At 40.7% G+C, this 21,401-nt stretch overlaps 1 protein-coding gene across 1 annotated transcript in view; it reads left to right on the top strand.

The window, feature by feature from the left end:
* Positions 1 to 21,401, top strand: part of fat2 (FAT atypical cadherin 2) — a 113,226-nt gene that overhangs the window by 69,602 nt on the left and 22,223 nt on the right. Inside the window, exons 17-22 of the mRNA XM_062425028.1 lie at positions 3,528 to 3,665; positions 3,859 to 4,002; positions 8,900 to 9,097; positions 11,079 to 11,679; positions 12,512 to 12,712; positions 16,298 to 16,452. Coding sequence (XP_062281012.1) covers positions 3,528 to 3,665; positions 3,859 to 4,002; positions 8,900 to 9,097; positions 11,079 to 11,679; positions 12,512 to 12,712; positions 16,298 to 16,452 — 1,437 coding nt within the window. The remainder of the gene's footprint in view (positions 1 to 3,527; positions 3,666 to 3,858; positions 4,003 to 8,899; positions 9,098 to 11,078; positions 11,680 to 12,511; positions 12,713 to 16,297; positions 16,453 to 21,401) is intronic.

Here is a 21,401-nt window from a genome sequence, read left to right as displayed (position 1 = left end):
CACACACACACACACACTCTCAGTCATACACACTAAAGACATCAGTAATCTTTAATTAAATCACTGAATCGGATTAGACTTTAAATTAAATATATTTCCAAGGTTCAATTGAACTGAAGGACATTTCACTGTTATCTGTATCTTTTAGAATAGACTTTCCATGTTTTGCTTTTCAGCCCCAACACACACTCACTCACACACACGTTTATCTTTGTATAGTTGTGAGGACCCCACACTGACACAATGCAATCCCCAACTCTAATCTGCCTTAAAAAATCCAAACCTAATATCTAACTTTTATCTAATTCTAACATTAAAGCTGCAGTATGGAGATTTCAGTCATCCCGAGGCACTTTACACATAGAGCAGGTCTAGACCGTACTCTTTAATTTAATTTAAAGAGACCCAACATCCTAAACCTCATATTTGGAGTTAAACCAATAATGAACTGATCTACTTACAAGTATTGTGTTGTGTGGTTCGGCTCCTGATGGTTACGCCGTGTATAATATAATAATAATATATATATGTGTGAATGTGACATATGTGTAGAAGCTCTTTGAGCGGTCGGAAATACAGTCCATTTATCATTTATCCCAAGCCCGATATATCTTATTCGTAGCTCTCTGTTGATGCCCAAAAACTATTAAAAACATGTCATGCACACTGTTGCATGGGTGACATGTTCCTTCCTTCTAAAGAGTTTGGGCAGGTTAGTTTCTTTAGAAATGGAAACAGAGGTTTTGATATGTAGCACAACAAGACTGAAAATATGACCGCTGTGATTAGTCTTTGGAGCCTTTTCCAAACAAATTAATGTGACCAAACTCTTCGATATGAAGGAACATGTCACCCATAGCAACAGTGTGGTTCATTCACATGTTTTTAATAGCTTTTGGACAACAGCAGAGGTTTACAGCACAGAGGAATAAGATATATCAGGCGTTGGATACACACACACATTACTTTATACATGTAAGTAGATCAGTTCATTGTTGCTTTGGATCCAAACAGGAGATTTATTTACAATAAACCAAAAAATACAACATTTCAATACAATCCTATCAAAGAACTGAAGGACTGAATTCGGTCCTTACAAAGACAGCAAAACAAGCTTACACACACACACACGCACACACACACACGCACACGCACACATATCTATATCTACTGTATATAGGTGTTACAAGTATTTAATTTGAGCACATGTTCTTTCATTTATTATATCACTATCTCGGTTCACACACACACACACACACACATATAAGCACAAGATCCACATACGTGTAAGTAATATGACGGCGTCTGACATCTGACATCTGGCATCCAGTAGATCGTTCAGGTAATAAAAAAAAGATTACACACACTCGAACAAGTTTAAGACAAAAACAAACAACAAAAGAAAACACTCATATTGATAATTTCATACACACAGAAACAGCCTTTGAGTGATGAAAGAGTTTCAACACACACACACGTGAGCACACACACACGTGCGTACACAGTTATCCGGCATGTCAGCCGTCATCTGTCAGGCCAGCAGCAGAGATAACACAGCAATAACACAGCTCAGTGGCTCGCTGATGGTCGGACCACGCCTGGATGATGAGTCTGTAATCACACAGTTTCATATTTGACATTTTTCTTCTCTCGTCTTTTTGCTCCCATCTGTCTCTTTTCAACATTTAACTGCAAATATTTTACTGCTTGACGTGGTTGAACTGTTTTCACATAATTGGGGGAGAGAGAGGGTTCTTTTGTAAGTGGAAAAAATTATAGGATTCGTTGTTCCAGTCAGCCTAAAGCAACAGTAGTGAGGATAAAAACATGGAGAGAACGAGATCCGTGGTTTTTATTGGAAGACGTCAGCATTAATGAGTCATCTCTGAGTCCCAAAGTCTTTTCTTAAAACATGTAACAACCTTCCCTTGAAGATTTTTACGCATGTTAAAGTGTTTCAAGAAGTTTCTCTTCTGTTAATTATAAAATATCTCGAAACAAGACAGAAGAAAATGTTCTTTGGTGGATTTTTCTGCCCGTTCCCTCGCCTCTGAAAACCTGAGCTACCCTCCAGCTGCTCCACCACCATCCTCCATCACTGAGGCTGATGTTTGCCAGTTGTGCAAGCAGATAAATCCACACCAGGCAGCATCCCTGGCTGCATCCTGAAGGTGTACGCCCACTACAGCTGGTGGGGGGGGGGGTATTCATGGGCAATATTTAACCTGTCCCTCTCCCTCCGGACTTTCCACACCTGCTTCAAATCCATCACCACAGCAGTAAGTGGCAGAAACTGGCACTCAACGCCCCCCCCCTTCACTACCATCAGCACAGGTAGACAACTTCAAATATCTTGGAGTTGCAGACATGGGCTACCAACACCACCACTGTCATTAAAAAAGCCCAGCGGTGTCTGTTTTTTCCTCGGGCGCCGGAATAAATGTGCCCCGAGGCCTCAGAGCCTCAGAAACTTCTACCTGGGCTACCGTAGAGATCCTGCTGACCGGCTGCTTCACCACCTGGTTCAGCAGCTGCACCAGCACAGACCGCGAGCTGCTGGAGGCTCGGTGGTGCGCCTAGTACTGCAGGAGCCGTAAACCCAGCGGCCTGCCTCAGGAAGTCCCTGAGGGTCATTAAGGGCCCGACACACCCACACAGCAGCCGGTTCTCCCTGCTGCCCTCGAAAAAAAGAAGATCCAGGTCTGTCAGAACATGCAGCAGCAGGCCGAGGAGCAGCCTTTTCCTCGGGCCATAAGACGACTTAATAAATAACACACAGACACAGACAACCCCACCTCCTCCTACACACACACACACACACACACACACACACACACACACACACACACACACACACACGCAGACACACTCAATCAAATGCAATCTTAACCATCTGTGCAATATTTGAGGAAAGATTGTACATGCACCATACAATTAATAGCTTTTCATACTCAGTTTTGATCAACTTTTATTGCTTTTTGTTTTTAAGTTTATATGCCTGTTTTAATATATTTGCATGCCCCAAAGTATTTCACATGAGTGTAGCTGTACAATAAATACCTTAATTCTTGAATCTGATAGTAAAATCATGTTTGATTACTGTAGATTTAGCTTTCTACATTATATCAGATATCAAATAAAAGACTAGAAGATAGAAGACTTAAACAACCTGGCTAGAAATAAGAAATGTGACAGATGTTGAAGCGAGCCATACAGATGTTTCCTGTCTTCCTTCCCACAGTATATTTCCATATGTGGGTGTAAATGTTTTCAATCGAGATCGTCCTTCAATCCAGTGATTTACATTCAGTCCTTTGTGTCTGTAACAAGCGTCAGAGATGCTAACCATGACCTCATTTTACTTGACCTCACAAAGATCTCTTGAAGTGTTTTTTTTCTACTACTTTGAATTTGTTTGGATCTATTGTGTGTGTCTGCCTGACCTCTAGAGTTATTATACTCCTCCTCCTCCTCCTCCTCTTCTACCTCCTCCTCACTTCCTCACCTTCGCTCCTCTCTATCCACAGGTAACGGCCACTGATCAGGACGGTCCTGTCAACAACCTGCTGCGTTACTCCATAGTGAGCGGAGACGCTCTGCAGCAGTTCTCCATCCATCCTCGCAGCGGAGAGATCTCTGTCCGCACTGCGCTGGACAGAGAGGAGGTCAGTGTGTGTTTGTGTGTGTGTTAAATACAGGATCTTAAAACAAGGACAAAAGACAGATGTTGCACTGTATATCTGAAAAGAAAGATGGAAGATGGCTGAATAAAAAAAGACAAAGGGAAATGGATTTAAGTAGCAATATAAAAGCGACATGAATCTGAATGTGATGACATATTTTCTTCCTTCTCTTCAGATCCCTCATTACTCTCTGACGGTGCAGGCGGCAGATGAAGGCGATCCTCCGCTGTCGTCAGCCGTCCTCATCACAGTCACCGTCACCGATGTCAACGACAACCCGCCCGTCTTCTCTCAGATCAACCACAGTCTGCTGCTGCAGGTATGACGGCCTGTTTACACCACTGACTCAGATACTAACAGGAGAGCTGCCAACTCCTCGTCTCTCTGTGAAACGCCCAATTTTGAACATGAAATTGAGTAAATCCAAAGATTTTGCTGCTGCTGCACATCTTTGAATAGTTCGTTAGTAATGCAGAAAAGTGTTTTTGTTATAATTTGCTGCCACTTTAAATGTTTCCTACTCAACTAATTACAGTTCTGTTACAAATCAACATTTAAGTGAGTTATATGTAGCGTCAGCAGCACTTGAACACGGTGCAAACACACAAAATCATAAGCACTTCTTGCACTGAGGGTTGAAGAAGCAGAATTCTTGTCACATCTTTTTCCCAAAGATTGGCTTCAGTACTCAATAATAATAATGAACTTTGTTTCAGATCACCTTTCATACAAAATATGTAGCTCAAAGTGCTTTAAAGAGAAAAATAAAAAATACAATACGATAGAACAACAGCAGGTAAACAAATAAAATGAATAAATTAGACATTTTGTGAAAATTACACATAAGAAATGTAGTAAAAATAAGTTAAAATGACCCTAACTAAAAGCCAGAATACCAAAGGATACCAAAAGCCAGCATGTCTGTCTACATGTATGACATCATCCACCAATTTTCACCCAGATTGTCGTTACATTCATTTAACAGACTATTTAGTGACTTACATTTTCAGTTCTCCTACCAGGAGGTCCAGATTGACTATCATAACAAATATTGGAGGAATTAAGATGGAATTTAACACAAATATTCATTGTTCCTACCTCACCTTCTTTCGTGTGTCCATGAGGGTAACATTTTTGATTCTGAGCGAAATGTCTCGACAAATGTTGGATCGATTGCCATGAAATCTGGTTTATAAATTAACGTTCATTCTGCTGCAGTCATCATAGTTTGCTCTAAAAGGATTATTTGTGTGTCGGTGTGTGTGCAGGACTTCAGCGCCACTTTTTCACCTAATGCATCTAATTACAGAGCAAAATCTGTGGGAAAAGAACTTTTAACAGGCAATTTACCTCCACTTCTGTGTGTGTGTGTGTGTGTGTTTGTGTGTGTGTGGCTGCATGCTTCAGTCTGATGCATGCAGCCACACACACACACACACGTTCATACAGTACGTGTGTGTGTGTCTTCGTTTCTTGTGTATCACACAGTGTGTTGTTTCAGCCAGCCTGTCTGTTGCTCACTGATGAGTTTTCTCTGCCAGCTTCTCCATCGCTCCACCTGCTGCACCTCCGCCAGCTCGGAAAAATTCCATCCAGTCACAGAACATATAGCTCGCGAGCCAAAAGACGTCGACACTGTGCGGCGATGAGTCCAAACTCCGTCCCATCTGCTTCTCCGTCTCGGCAGCCAGCTCTGCCTGATGAAGAAACTCACATAGACTTAAGCAGATGGATGTTTCTCAAACAATAGACAGGAAAGCTTTTTCATTTTCAAACAGGTGTTGCAGGTCTGTGGCGTGTCCTCCCCTCTGAAGCCATTACAGGCCTTTTTGATTCTCTATTTGTCACTGTTGGACGCCCACCTTTAAGACCTGCACAGCTGTTGTGAAGTGAAGGACGGCACCACATTAGGCTGCAGTTTTTTTTTAGTTTTTTTTTTTATTTGAATGTTTCACTAAAAGCGGCAGATGGACAGTTAATTTAGTATCTTCACATGACTTCCTCTAAAGGATGCAGGAGCGCTTGTGGCGCAGCGATAAATCACGTTGCATCTGTGTTGATCTACTCAAAATGCTGACTGAAGTTTGTCTTCACTCCAGCATGAAAGCAGTGACACATGAATAATCCATGTGAACGTGTTTGACTCCCAAATTTAACTCCACTGAGATGATCTGTTTGGCTCTGTGCTGGCCGGCGTCTGCCTTATCTTTCTGTTGAGTAAGGTGAATCAAAGAGGAAGTGACTAGATGATGTCGAAGCTGAAACTGGGTTAAATTCGATTTATTTATTTTTCATTAGACATCAAACTGTTGTTTCAGCTCGACTGACTGCATATTAATGTGCATTTAGAGCCAGTTCACAGGGAAATACAGTCATTTAAAATCTCAGTTAGTAATGCAGGAAAGACTTTTTGTGTTTAGTTATTGCCACTTTGAATGTTTCCTATTTAACTAAGCTACAGTATCTACAAATCAATATTTAAGTGAGCTATCATTAGCAATAATAATGCATTTATTTCTATTGCACCTTTCATATAAAAAATGCAACTCAAAGTGCTTTACAACAGAAGAAATGACATACACCAAATGCATTAAAAAGGGCCTCAAAGGAGCATAAAGCAATGTTTAAAAAAAGAACAAAAAAACAAAAGAGAAAGAGGAAAGAAAAAGAAACACTAATGTAATATAAGATGGAATAGGGTTAGGGTTAACAATAGCAAAAATATTTTTTAAATGGTAAAAACAGTACATAGTAGAAGTAGCTAAAAATAGACTAAATACAATAACAATACAACAACAGCACTCGAGCACTGTGCAAAGTGGTGCTTGACGTGTTTAAAACACCCACATCTTTACTGTTTTTTCTTTAGAAATCATAAGCACTGCTAGCATTGAGTGTTGATTGAAAAAGCAGCATTTATTTTTTTCACATTTTTCCCCCTCAAAATTGGTTCGACTGCTTCTGTCTACCTGTATGACTCATCCAGTTTGCACTACAGGTGGTTCATCTCAATTGACTGCATTGTAATGTGCAGTTAGAACCGGTTGATTTTAAAATATAATCATTTAAAATCACTATACTGTATGTGGCATTTATACATTTAAAAATCTGAGAATGCACCAATTTCCACCCAGATTTTTCATTTTTCTACAAACAAACATTCATTTAACGGGATATTTTGTGAAAAGCAACATACACTTTCAGTCATAGCAGCAGCACAACTCAATACTGATTGATCCAAACTGCAATATAATACATATTGAATGATTTAAGATGTAATTTAACACAACATTAATTGTTCCGACTCGACAACTGTTGGATTGATCGACATAAAAAATCTGGTTTAGAAATTTAGGAATTTAGTTGTATATTTTTGCTCGCTCTATTTGAAATTTAAAAAACAACACCTGAGGTTTTGCATGTTTTAGCTCATTAACTGCAAATTGAATGTGCCTCACTGCTATCCATCTTCTAAAGTGTGCTGTAAGTTTTAAGATGGATCACCTACTTCCAGAGAACCACTGGTTTCCATTAAATCCAGTTTGTTGTGAAAATTAACAGCCTTTTAAAGTGGATTGTTGTCAGTAGTAATCCATCACACTGAACAGTGTCAACACTTTGTTTTTGTCTAAAAGAAATGCTACTTTCCTGTGTTAGGCTACTGAATTTATGAGTTATCATCTGTTGCTCAAACATCTGTCACACAGCTGTTGTATTGAAGTGACGGCGTCGTGTTAGGCTGCAGTTTTTTTATTTGAGTGTTTCACTAAAAGCGGCAGATGGATAGTTAATTTGGTATCTTGACAGAACGTCCTCCAAAGGATGCAGGAGCGCTTGTGGCGTAGCGATAAATCACGTTGCATCTGTGTTGATCTACTCAAAATGCTGACTGAAGTTTGTCTTCACTGCAGCGTGCAAAGCAGTGACACATGAATAATCCATGTGAACGTGTTTGACTCCCAAATTGAACTCCACTGAGATGATCTGATGGCTCTGTGCTGGACCGTGTCTGCATCTCCCCCAAAAAAACTTACAGTCAGCTTTATAATTAAAAAAAAAAGAAGATTATTATTTATTTAAATCTGTTATGTAATCTATAATTGCTGGATCCATCTGATGGGCAGGATCTTTCCTAGTTAAAAGCCTTAGTATGTAAAGTGCTGTTTGTCTGCATGCATTTTGAGAACACTGTGTTAGTAAAGTGAGTTAAAGTGAAGGACAGTTTGCAGGATTTTTTGGGTTTTGTTGCCATAAAGCATTTCATTTACAAGTTGTTGGACACAACAGAATACATGGACTTTTCAATAAGGTTGCAGATACATTTGGCTGCTTCATACACTCAAATCCTCTGATATTTGAGCATCCTTGAAAGCACACAAACAGTGAAAGCTTTCCAGATGTTTTAGTTACCATGCTGTCAACAAACTGACATTTATTTTGAGTGGAAGTCTCAAAAAGTTATTGTATGGTATAGAAAATGGTAAAAATGTGTCGTCAGTTATTATCATAAAAAGTTTGATTTCAGCTGGGGATCTTGTTCAATCCCCCTAATTTACAGTCGTCATTTCCAGAAAATAATCTATAATTGCTGAAGCCTTCTGATTGGCAGGATTCTTCTCAGTTAAAGCCAGTAGCCTTATTATTAAAGTGTGTTTTGTTTGTATGAATTTTGAGAACATTGTGTTTGCAAAGAGTTAGTAAAGTAAAGGACAGTTTGCAGCAAGCATTTCATTTACATGCCAAGTTGTCAGAAAGTCATTTTATTAGAAGACAAACAATATTTGCATAAGTCTTCAAATAAAATTGGCTGCTTCCTTGAATGCACCACTAGTTAAAGCGTTCCTGATGTTTTTTTGTTACCATGCAGTGAGAAAACTAACATTTATTTTTTTAATTTTTTTTATTGTAGAGACAAGAGCGGAAATCGGTCTCAAAAAGTTATTGTATAGTGTAGAAAATGGTAGTAATGGGTTGCTACACAGTAGTAATTTAGCAGTTATGAGCAGCTTTTCATCTCCCCTGCTGTCAATAGTAAAACAATCTTCTCCTCTGAAAAGAAAATGGTAGTAATTGATTGATCTATAATTGGTAGTAGGTTAACGTTAGGGTTAGCTAAAACATGGAAAACAACCATTATAAAGTTTTATACTCTGGATGTAAAATGCAAATGATCAAAGTTGAAAAATGAAGTGAATTAAACTCATCGTCTCCTGCAGGAGGGCGAGTCAGTCGGCAGCGGCTTCCTCCAGCTGGTGGTGACGGACAAGGACACGCTCAGGAACGGCCCGCCTTTCTCCTTCCACATCGTCAGCGGCAACGAGGACCGCCGTTTCCACGTCGACCAGGGCGGCCTGCTGTCGCTCTCTGCTCCGCTGAGGAAGAGGGTCAAACCTCATCATCAGCTCAAAATACAGGTGAGATTTCTGTGAAAACTAACAGAAAGTTTCCTCCTGGCTCTTCCCCTTTTTTTCACTCTCTGACCTCTTGAACTTTTCTCACTCCCTCTTTCACCCTCCCGAGAACTAGAATTCAATTCGTATCTGTCAGATCTCACATTCCACCCCAGGGATTCACACCCTGTTGTATTTGCTGAAATCTCATGACTCTAAAATAAAATCTTTCCGACTGTCACACTGTGAAGGAAACAAGAAAGTGTTCCTTATAATCCTGCTTCAGTGATGAAATGCTGATGCACTGCAGAGTGTCCCTCCTGGCCTCAGTTGCTGTGTTGCTGACAGTGCTGTCAGGAGAGATGGCAAACAGCGCAGGAAGTAGTAACAGTGATTTTCACCGTTGGCTGTAGTTCAGCAGTGATACCACTCAAAGTTTTGTGCTGCTTAAGGCTCCAACAATTAGATGAAACTCAATATTTTGCCCTCGGAGTGCTGATGATTGTCTCTTTGGTTCATTTGGTTGGGTGCAGTGCAGGGGCTCAAGCGTTACATTAATTTATTTTCCTTGTTATCATTATAGTTAGAAAAACAGGTTTTGTTTTGTCCTTCAGGGATCATAAAAATCAAGTCGTATTATTAAGAATTCGCCGATGGGAGTTTAATAACACCACGACTGCCAAGTTTTGACTTCAGCTCAGAGTGAGATTGGTTTTCTTCCTCACCGAGTCATTCCCATCATCCAACACGCCCAACTTTAGTCTCTCATGTATATCCAAACAGGAGTAATATCTGAATAAATTATCAGCTCAAACAAATGTGCATTATAATGATTTGCTTTTTGGCATTTTCAGTTCAAACAGGTGATTATCAGTGTTTGAACAGAAACCATAACCCTGTTACGCTCTACTCCTCAGCAGACAACTTGGGGGGAAAAAACCCAAAAATGTGCTGTTCTTTCGCTTAAAAATCACACATTTTACATCGGAGAAAGCAACGATGAAAAGTTACTAAGTTTAAGTAATACTTAAACCATAGACTGTATATAAGAAATGGACGTAACATCCGTGACATCACCCATTGGTTTGTGGACTGCTGCTTGGAGGCCAATAGTTTCGGACCCGAGCCGCGCCATCTTGAAAATTTCAGGTGCATGCTGGGAAAAATAAAAACACGGATTCTGCTAAAATGTGCATGAACCTGTGAACCAATCAAAAAACGTTTACTGAGGTTAGAAATCAAGTGAGAAGTTGGTGAATTCTCCATTGACTTGTATAGAGACGGAAGCTCTTTTGACACCAAAGCAGTCGCCCCCTGGTGGCCTTTTGATAGAATGCAGTTTTAAGTTACTTCCGCGTTGGCCTCATTTCAGAGGACCAGAACATATTATCAGCTTTGAAGTTGATACGTTGAATTTGTTGGCAAACATTTGCTTATTTTCACGTCCAGCAGTCACAGAGCAACGTTGTGTTTTAATAAAGTTTACTCTGTTAGAGTTTATCTCCTCAGTAGAGGTTGAAAAAAAAGAAGGTCATTTTGAGGTTTCAGCATTCAAGATTATGAACTGAAGGCATTTTTAGTTCAGCTGAATATGCATTGCATGAATTTTTGAGGGCTGTTAAAAATGTTTTTTGACTTGAAACTGCTGATAGTTGACGTTCCGTGTCTAATTGCTGCGTTTTTCATTTTGACCATTTCCATGCTGAAAAATCAGTTTTTCTTCTTGTTAGTGTGAAAAAGCCTCTTACGCTGCATTTAGACCCAAAGTGATATTCATGGACAGAAATAATTAGAATCGACATCTCTCTTTGGACAGTGTTGTATAATATATGTTGGAATGTGTGAAAAACAGATGAATAAATAATTTTCTGTAGAAGTATTTCATTTTGTCTGATCATTTATTTTATTGTGACCCGAGAATCATCTGTTGAACCCTTTTTGAGGCTAAACATCTCTATTTTATCTTCTTTTTTAAGTTTCTAACTGCTCTCTTTGCTCCAATCAGGTGACAGACAGCGGCCATCCTCCCCTCTCGTCCATCTGCGTGGTCAACATCAACGTCACTGAGCAGAGCAAGTATCCTCCCTCTGTGGTTCCCCTGGAGGTCTTCATCACCACTGCTGGTGGGCTGTTTGCAAACCGGGTCATTGGCAAGCTCCACGCCTCAGACCAGGACCTGCAGGACGTCCTCACCTACAAGCTGGTGTCAGAAAACCCAGCTGGAGCGAGGTTCTCTGTTGACATGGTTGATGGTAAAATCTGGGCAGATGAAAACCTGGAGGAGGGTTCCTACTCGCTGAATGTCAGTGTGACAGACGGGAAGTTCAGCGTCTGGACCGGGGTCAAAGTCCACGTGTGGGCGGCCACACAGAGGGCGCTGGACTCGGGTCTGACGCTGCAGCTGGTTGGGATTTCACCGGAGGACTTTCTGGGTGATCATTGGAGAGGCCTCCAGCGCAGCCTGGGTCAGGAACTGGGTTTACCCAAGCAAGAGCTTCACCTGGCCAGCCTGCAGCAGGTACCCAACGCCCAGGTCCTGGAGGTCCTGCTAATCTGGAGGCCTCAGAGCGGACTCGTCCAGCCTCTACCAACCAACAGGCTTGCAGGTGATCCATCAAGATAATAATTGTATAAATCATTTCTTTCAGCTGCCACAGTGCAGTCCTCCCTATAAGATACAACAGAGCCTTGTATTGATTACAAGAGGAAACTGGGATTAAAGTATTAGCACTGCAAGATAAAGAGAAATATGAGATATAGAGGTAGATATATAAAGATATATGAGGCACAGATCTGTTTTTATGTCATTTTATGGAGCAAAGAATTAGCTTTTTTATGGCTGTCCTAACCGTCTGTAGCTGCTTCAAAGTAAATCAGGATTTATACCTCAGAGTTGAGAGGTTTCTCTGTACCCGAGCACAGACTCCGAGGTTACACTGTAGACTTTCTGATAAGTTTCTGATCCCGGTGGAGATTGTTGAGAGAGAAGACAGTATTAAACAGGATGAAGAAAGACTCACATTTTTCACCATCTGAATTTCAGCTCTTCAAATAGTGGGAAATATTGCAGTAAAGGAGCCACAAGTTAAGTGATAGCTCAGCCTTTCACAATGTAAACAGAGCAGAAGGTCAAATCCCTGCATGACATGAAGATTTGTCCAAGTTATGATACCAAATAGAGATTTTATATCTTGAGGGTGGACTAAAGGGACGTGTGACATGAAGTTCCAGATTCAAAACTATGACACTGCAGTAACTCATTTTATACTAAAAGAGGTCCCAAAACACAACAGTAATTAGCCTCTAATGGAGAAATAATTATAAGTCACACCAACGATATCAACTAACTGAAATACAGAGTAACAGACATGAGGTAATCAGTGAGATCAAGAGTCTCTTTGTACGTGTGGTTTGAAATGTTTGAACTCTTTGATTTAGGTATCATAGCAAACATCGAGGACTCGTTGGGCCTGAACATCCGCAGGGTGAGCCACAACGGTTGTCTGGGTCTCGGCTGTCCACCGCGAAGCTGCAGGAACGCCGTCCGCCTTACGGGAGAGAGACTGAGCCATTTCACCACCGCCAGAGCGGGTTACATCACCCCACAGCACAGCTGGGAGAGTGTCTGCCCCTGTAACGGTGCGTCTATGTGTGTCTGTATGTGTGTGTGCTGTACCTTTGCTTTGCAGAGGTCTTAATGAGCCGGCATGTCTGGATATTGATGTTTGTAGACACACTAACGCAACTCATCATCCTCTTTTCTTCTAAAGAGCAGGAGCAGCGTCTTCCTGTTGCTCTGATCCTGTTTAAATATGCAGAGTTAATTTAAGAAAATGAGGTTTAGGTGCAGCCGATTCATTTCAGACGACTCTCCTGACTCTCTTAACATCCACACTAAGTGTACGCTGTCTTTGTGGAAAAATGGTTGTTTTATTTTCATGTGTTTTTTATGTGTGTTTGTTGAAGATTGAGCAAATATTCTCACCTCATGGTCCATTTTAGAAGCTGTCCCTGTGCTTTCAATCATATCACATGATCTTCATTAGCAAATGGAGTTTGCAAAGTTGTCAGGGAGTTATAGGTGTTTGAATTTTTCCTGTGCAAGAACTGCCAGTGTGTATGTGTGTGTGTGAGCTTATTTTCCATTTTGGCTTTACATCTTCAAGGTTCAAACTTCAGAGTCTCAAAGTTCATTTTTGATGTTAGAAACAGCTGCTGTCACTTCCACCACAGCTCGACAGGAAAACACTGTCCCGAGGAAACACAAAGAGGGAGTTTGATGCTAAAAAGACTGTAAATGTGGCAGATATCCACTTGATATGACTAACTCAGACTGCTGAAACCTCATATAAGCTTCAGATAAACAGGATTTTGGCTCCCATCACTCACAGTGGACTGTTCATGTGGACACCTGACTGTTGTTTTAAGGCGGACTTGAAAAATTGTGAACCTGTCTTTGAAAGCAAGCTGCTTTTCAGGAGTTTGTTTGTTCTTTTCCATCCAGCACTGAGATTTCAGCTGAGGGTGGGTCAGAAAATATAATTTCTGGCATTTGTACCAGTTAGGAAGATTATAGAAGAAGAAAAGTCCCCTTTGTTCTACAGGAATGTCCAAGCATGAAGAAGCACCTTCCATCTCTTGCTTGAGATGAAACCCCCGCTCTCTTGTAAGAGAACAAACGTATATGTTCAGGCGACTTGATGAAGATGTCTGTCACAACCAGAGATCAAAAGCCCCCCTCTTCATCTCTCCTGTAAAAACTGAGTGACTTTAATGAGTCTATCTCAAAGATTTCAAACGTTTGGTGCGACTGTGCCCTCAGCGAGCTTCGATTACAGCCGGCAGAACATCTGAAGGGAGCGTTGAGCAGCGGCGCCACCTCGTCCGATCGTCCCCAGTGATTTGTTGTTGGCATTCTTGTGAGGATTAGTGACGTGCGGACAGAATAAAAGTCAGCTCGAGGCTCTGCAGGATGTACACTCATTATCAGCTTTAGAGTCCCTCTTCCCTCTGGAACATCTTAACCTGGTATCGCCATCATATTTTGACTATTTCAGATACCTCTTTGGTCTTAAGAGACTGAAGTTTGCCGATAAGGGGGTGAGATTTTAGGATGAAGAGCAGGCAAGAAAAACACACTTAAGAGCAGAAGTACAGAAGATGATAGACTTCAGTGTGTGCTCTGACTACTTTCTCACTCCTTTATATCTTTTAAATAACCTAATAAAGTTCACAGCGTCATAAGTAATACATTTGAAAACATTGCTGGTAGTGATAGTAATTTTCATCTGTAGAGGATCTTCTCCAGGTATGAAAAAACAATCTTTAATGCTATAAAAGATTAATGGATGGAAATATTGGTCTGCTTTTGTTCACACTGAAATATCTAAACTATTGAAAGGGTTGCCACAAAACTTTGTAGACTTTCATTCATGCTCACAACTTATTGTTCCTCTGATTGTTATTGTAGCACCACCAGCAGGTTAAAAGTGAAATGTCTCAACTGCTGTTAGTTTGTATTACTGTCTAATTTAGTTCAGACCAAACCAGACTGAGTTTCAAACTGGTGATTTTTAAGTCACAAACTACCTTTATCAAACAATCTGGTTTTCTTTCAATCATTATTTGCCTTTTTAGTAATTTTGGTGTGCACTAGTCTCTAAATGTATTTCTAACATCCTGCGTTTTATCCATCACTTGTAAAGCATTTTGAATTGTATTTTATTAGGTTGAAAGGTGCGGTATCAAAGTTCGATTAATTGATTCTGTAGTAAAGAAAACAAATATACCCGGAGAACAGTGTTGAAAACCAAACAGTTGAAATAAAAGTTGCTTGATTGAAATCCAACGTCAGGAAAAGTTGTTTTTCACCAAGAAAGCGAGAAGTTACTTTTTCTTCTCGCCAGACTCGGGGAACATGTTGTTCCTGAGCCTCCCCATAGGCGCCATTAAAGTTTCATCTTAGAAACACGCACACACACACACACACACACACACACACAAGGAAAAGTTTTGTCTGTACAACTAATATGCTCCCTTTTGCTGCTGGGATCACTATTGATCCGCTGATTCACTCATCCGTCACACAGTCCCTCCTTTTTTGTCACTTGCGTTGATGTTTGAACTTTTGCCGGACGTTTCGCTGATTACTTTGTTCTTGTTTTTCTGGCTTCAGGCACTTTTGATTTTCAGCTTTTGGCAGTTAAAAAGATCAAAGACATTTTTTTTAAAAGAAAAAACGCGTTGTATTTCTCTTTCTTCACAGTCTTCTCTGTCAGAAATGAGATTTTGAGTTTAAGCTGTGTTTCATCTGCAGACTCTGCCGTCACATTTGGTGCAGAGTGAAGGTGGCTTGAGGATTGATAAAGATTTGTTAAAGTTTTTAATCTTTTTTTTTTACTTCTCAAAGTTTTATTGCCTTCTTTGGGAAAGTAAAAAGTTGGATTTGATATATTTGAAGATATTCTGGAGGAATTCGGTGCCTCCAAAAGCTCGCTTAAAGAATTTCTGATTATGTAGCTGTCAACAGGCTCCACAGCATGCATGTATTATAACAGCTGGATACCGGACCAAAGATGACGTCCATTCAGTCCAATAAGAATTGCTTGGCTCGGCCAAAAGAAGTCTTTAGCGTTCAGGTTTTCCTTTCACATTATGCGGCCTGCTGAATATGCACAGCAGTGTTTCTCCTGCCTGCGAGTTCCCACTCAGCACATAGACTTTACATTGTGATGACGTTATGGCTTGAGGAAAGTTTTACAAGTATAAACCTCCATGGATCAAAAACTTATAATTAATAAAAAAGAGGCATAATTGACCTTGTTTGCTGTCTCTTTCACAACGGTGGTCTATGGGGAAGAGGCTCTTTGGGACATGGGGATTTTTTGCTGCAATACTGCTGGAAAAAGTTGGCTGCAAGGCTGAGCAGCGGCATCGCATCAGCTCTTATTATACATCAGTGCTCCACAGTCACGTTAAGACTTACAAAGCAGAGATGATTTGCAAGGAATGTTGAACAAATTGAAATTCACTCAGTTTATCCAGGATGTTGTACCAAGCACTATAATAAGTAATTACATCAGCAGATAAGAAGGTGATAAGAAATCTACATTATAAGTAACACAAGAAAGGCATCACTGTTGTTTCCCTTCAGATTCTGTACTAAACATCATCAAACTGTTGCATCTGTTCACTTTTGGTTGTTTTCATGTTTCTGTGTTGCAGAGTCGGCAGTGAGGTTAGATGGGAAGGGATACCTGAAGTACCTTCACAGGATGGACGAGGACAATCAGGATTTCAAGCTGTCACTGAGGTTCAAGACGTTCCAGAAAGAAGGCTTGATTGTGTCCGCCAACGGCACTGACTGGGGAAACCTGCAGGTATTTATCTCTGTGACTGCATTTAAAGATAAACACATGACAGGACTCTTTGTCAACTCGCTGTGGGACATGTTCTGATTTTTGTAAATCACAGCTTTTTGTACACAAACAGATGCAGCATGTTTGTTCCTGTCTAGCCTGGAACAAGGTGTTAGCGCTGCTCTGTCATCTTGCAGATGTTATGCTGTAGCTTGTTTGTAACTTACAGTGTTTTGGTGAACAGAAGTGCCTGCAGTTAGTAAAACCAATCCACTGCTAAATATAACTAAGTAAAGTAAAGCTTTGAGTGTTTCCAGTTTGTGTTTTTAGAAATGATGTAAAAGTTTATACGAACTAAATAACTTAGGAAAAGTCATCAGGATCCTGGAAACAAAGTCTCTTTGATTCAGAGCATAAAACCGTGATTCAGATTAGATTTATACCGTCCAGCTCATATTTTTCGACTAACTAAATTGTGCTCTCACGGGACGTTTATCAGCCTCACTTCTAGCCTGACACACCAGATACTTTGTTCCAAAAAAAACATCAGAGAAGTCGTTTTTGGAGGCTGTTCAGAAAAGGGCAAAAACAACTTTGCAGGTAATTGAATGAACCGTGTGTCTATCACGGTCTTACATGACAAGGTAGATGGATTTACGAGATCACAGGAGAATCCACCGGTGGCTTCAGACACAGGCGTATTACTTGATGCCTGACGAGATGGATTCTCATGTGATCTTGTGTATCCAGCTGCCTCACAAGGTAACATCACTGCAGCATTCAGTCAGATGTAGTTCAAGGACAAACTAATGAAGAAAAGACACGTCAGTCAGTGTTCACATGAGACATAAAGCTCTCAGATCAAATGAAAACAAATTCCAACACACAGGCAGCAGATTCAATACAACTAAAGGTTTTTCATTATTTGAAAGAAGTGTGAATATTTGTTTTCTTTCTCTCCTGAGACAAGAGTTAATTTACTCTTGGAGCCTTGCTGCTGTGGAGAGATAAAATCTCTTTCCTAATTTTCAGATGTTGTTGTTTGACACTAATTTACTAAGCGAATGATAAAATCTGAGAGCCGCTGATTTAATCAACGGGAGTTCTCGCTGGGGAACGCTGAAGTGAAGCTTTTCAATCCAAAACATTAACAAAGGCTCTTGAATGTTTGACTGATATCATCTAATACAGTAATGTTTAACTTGTTTGTTCTAGCAGTAACAGTTCCTCAAAGACTTATATTTATAAAACACAAGCATCAGTATGCACAGCAGTATAAATCTGAACCCAATAATGCATCAGCCTCAGGTGCTGAACCATTTTTCATATTTGTTGTATCTATTTGTCCTTTCTGTGTTTACTGCATACACGATCCCAGAGTAGCTGAACAACCCTGCTGTGTATCTGGGTCAACACTGTCGGCATCACACGGCACCTGTTGACACCTCGAAACTCGGCAAACAAAATCAGGATCATTCTATTTGAATTAGTCTTATTGTGGCAACGCTGACATTTGAGACAGTGAACCCGTCTACTCCACAAATACCAGCTGTGTCCTCCTTTTCCATATTGTCTATTCTGTCTAGAGGTGTGAATCTTTACTGGCCTTTTACTAGCCTCAATGCATCTCAATCTATTGGATCTTACATTTTCTATATTGCTGCAACATGGCCACTCATCAATTAATCAAACAACACCCTGCTGGTTCTCTGCTGGTTGGTGTTAGATTGGATGCGCCGTGGTGGACGATTTACAAAACTCTTGAGAGATTTGTATGCTACCCTTAGCTGTTACCAACCCTAATCTTAACCTTTAACTAATCCTAACATTACGCTTTAATCAACCCTAACCTTAACTATTAACTGAACCTAACCAACCCTAAACTTAAGCTTGAACTAATACTAACATTAAGCTTTAACTTACCCTAACCTTTACCTTTAACTAACCCTAACCTTTACTTTTAACTGAACCTAACCTTAAGCTTTATCTAATCTTAACTCTAAACTTAACTCTAACTGCACTCACAAGAGTTCGTCCCTCTGCTCCATCCACTCTAGTATTTAACTTTCTCTGTTGCCAAATCCAGAGGATTGGATTGAGTGGATGATCACATGTTGGAGCGTATCAACCGTGCCTTCCCTTTATCTCTGTGTGCCAGATTGTTTCCAGTGTTTGTGTGCTTAATGTCTGATTGAATATCAGAGGCGGCCGTAAATTCCCATTCTGCGCACATTTAAAATTCCAGATCGGATTATGAAGCTACCGATGCAGGTCTGGTTTATTATTCCTTTGCTTTTCCAAAGTAATCAGCTGATCAGTGCCCTTTTAACTGGAATAGTGTTGACTGCCGGCTCTGAACGCAGCACGTGAGCTGCATGTTGCCCTTTTCCCTCAAAATGGATGCAGGAATGGTAATGAAAAACTTTGCCTGTCTTCAAGATTTATTGACAGGCTTTTTGGAGTTGTCAAGGGAATGTAGGATTCATCTTGGCGCTACAATACAAGGTCTACTGTAAACGGGCACGTTGAAAGAGAATAATGAATTGTTGTATTCTTTGAGAGACATGAATAATAAACAGATAATAAAAAAAAGTCTTGATATGGACTTGAAATGCAGCATCATGCTTTCCCTTGTGGGTTTTTCTCATTTGTGTGACATCCGTGTGCACTCAGGCAGAATATTCAATCATTTTGATTCTTGGTGAACTTCAAAAGCAACATTCAGTCTTTCCAAAGGCTATACCTCCTGGGTTTTGGCTCCTCGGCTCGCACATGCAAAAATGGGTCCCTGACTGATTCATTGTGAGCAGATATGGCTTCAAAAGGAATTCATGAACGTGGTCATCTGAGAAGTCCCTTTCTAGGTTTTTGTGATGACTTCAGAGAAACTTCCTAGGGAAACACCATTTGTGCACTTCGTTCCCATTGGGGCATGAGCTGCCGTGCATCTGAGCGGCTGCCTATAAATCCATCAAACCTCATCAATATGCTCCCTCATGATTCACGTCTTTGAAAAAGAAGATACAAATTTAAGTTCAGACCTATTTGCTGCTGCTAATCCTCTTTTATGTCTGCACACATCTTGCCCCGAGTCATCACCTTTGAAATGGAAATTGAGGCTGCTCGTGTGAAAAAGCCACTGTGGCAAGCCGTGCAGAAGAAGTAAAGGTGACTTGTCAGAAGCAGGAAAACACCGTCGCTGATGAGGAGTGACAGCTCAGACCTGACAGCAGAGCAGTTTGAGGGTTTGGAGGTGAACGAAGATGTAGAATCACTGAACCAGCATTCATCACTCATGCTACTTGTAGTGACACTAACTGATTGACTTTCATGTCAATGCAGGCTTTTATCTTACCATGTGCGAGCAGGAGAGACTCAAGGACCCATTATATGGAGTTAGGAGAAGAGACCCTTCACTTCGTGGACAGTCTCTAATGACAGAGTTCCTTGCTTTCCAAATTTAAGTGTGTAAGAGCATTAAATCAGCTTACCTACCTCAGGATGGCCATCATTTCTGAGCTGATGTCTGTCATTTCCTCTCAAGTCAAAGCAGCTATTGAGGCCGCTGTAGCTAAACATTCAGAGGTTTATGCACTTCAAATGCCATTTCTCTCTAAATAAAGTTGAAATATTTAGTTTAGAAGTTGCTCCTGTACTTCACCTCCTGTGACAGTCCTTGACGCTGAGTTTGAGAAGATGGAAAGACTGATCTAATGTCCACAAGGGGGCACCAGTCTTTTACTGTCCATCTTTCACCTTCTGCTGGAATGAATGACTTCCATCATGTGAATCCAATGATCATACAGCCTTATTCTCAATTTTATATTATTATTGTGCATGTGCATGTCTCCGTGATGGTGAAGCTATTCAGTTTTATCATGTACAACGGACCAGGCGAGCACATTCAATAAAGCTTTTATCATGGCAGAGATGCAGCGCTGCAATGTAACACCTCTGTTTGTGTGTATGTGTTTGTAAAGCCCATACAAGCAGAATACTCGAGTGCAGCAGCCTGTTGTTTGTCATGTTGAACTTTACCACGCAGCATTAAAGCTCCCTGCAGGAAGCTCACGTTTGCAGCAGCGCTCTGGGTCTGTGATTTATGAAGCCATGAAGCACTGATGTTGTAGAGCCTCGCTCCCTGTGGAGTTTGATTTGATACAGTGCCTGCGCTACTTTGGCTGTGCTGATACTGTAAAATCCTCAGAGCGTCAAACTGCTATCTCTCCTCAAATATCCACCCACAAATCACAGGAGAAGTCACACCAAGTCATGTAAAATAGATTAAAAGACAAGCGATGGGCGCCTTGGATGTCTCCAGGTTTTCACTTGTTCCTCTGCCAGCATCTTCCCATGATAAGGCAAAGGCAAAGCCAAAGCAGCCCTCATCAGACTCCCCTTCCCCTGTGTGCTTTCACTGATCCATGTGAAGAATTTTACAGGTCCGTCCCACCAAAATTTCTTTTCATCGCTCCACTGATGGGGAATCAAACACAAACCTCAGGAAGTGAGAGAAAGCGAACAAGCATCGCCCTGGAGAGCGGCCTGAATGAGCAGCCGTTCATGCTTTATTTTTCAAATGAAGAAGAAATAAATAAATAAAAACAAACTCGCGCAAAAAAAAAAAAAAAAAAGAAAAGAAAAAGCTCATCGTCCTGCAGCAATTAAAGAAGCAGGAGCCGAGCAGATTGGTATCAATAATGCATCACAGCATTTGTTGTCCGATGGGGTGATGCTTGGCAATTTGCAAGATACACACTCCGTCTTTACTTTTAATTGGGGAGCTATGAGGAGCCCTTCCATTACATAAAGAAAACATGAATAGATAAAAGGTGCAGGAAAAAGCTGCTGGCTTGTTAGTTTATAGGAACGCTGAGTGAGCAGAAATGTAAAGAGGCTCCCGCTGATGTCGATGAAATGCTGAATAAATGTGCGCTGCGTGCTGCCGTACAGGGAGAACATCAGCGACA

Source organism: Scomber scombrus, chromosome 9 (assembly GCF_963691925.1).
Source record: "Scomber scombrus chromosome 9, fScoSco1.1, whole genome shotgun sequence".
NCBI lineage: Eukaryota > Metazoa > Chordata > Actinopteri > Scombriformes > Scombridae > Scomber > Scomber scombrus.
The sequence above is the reverse complement of the archived record's forward strand: the minus strand, read 5'-3'. Positions and strand labels throughout refer to the sequence as shown.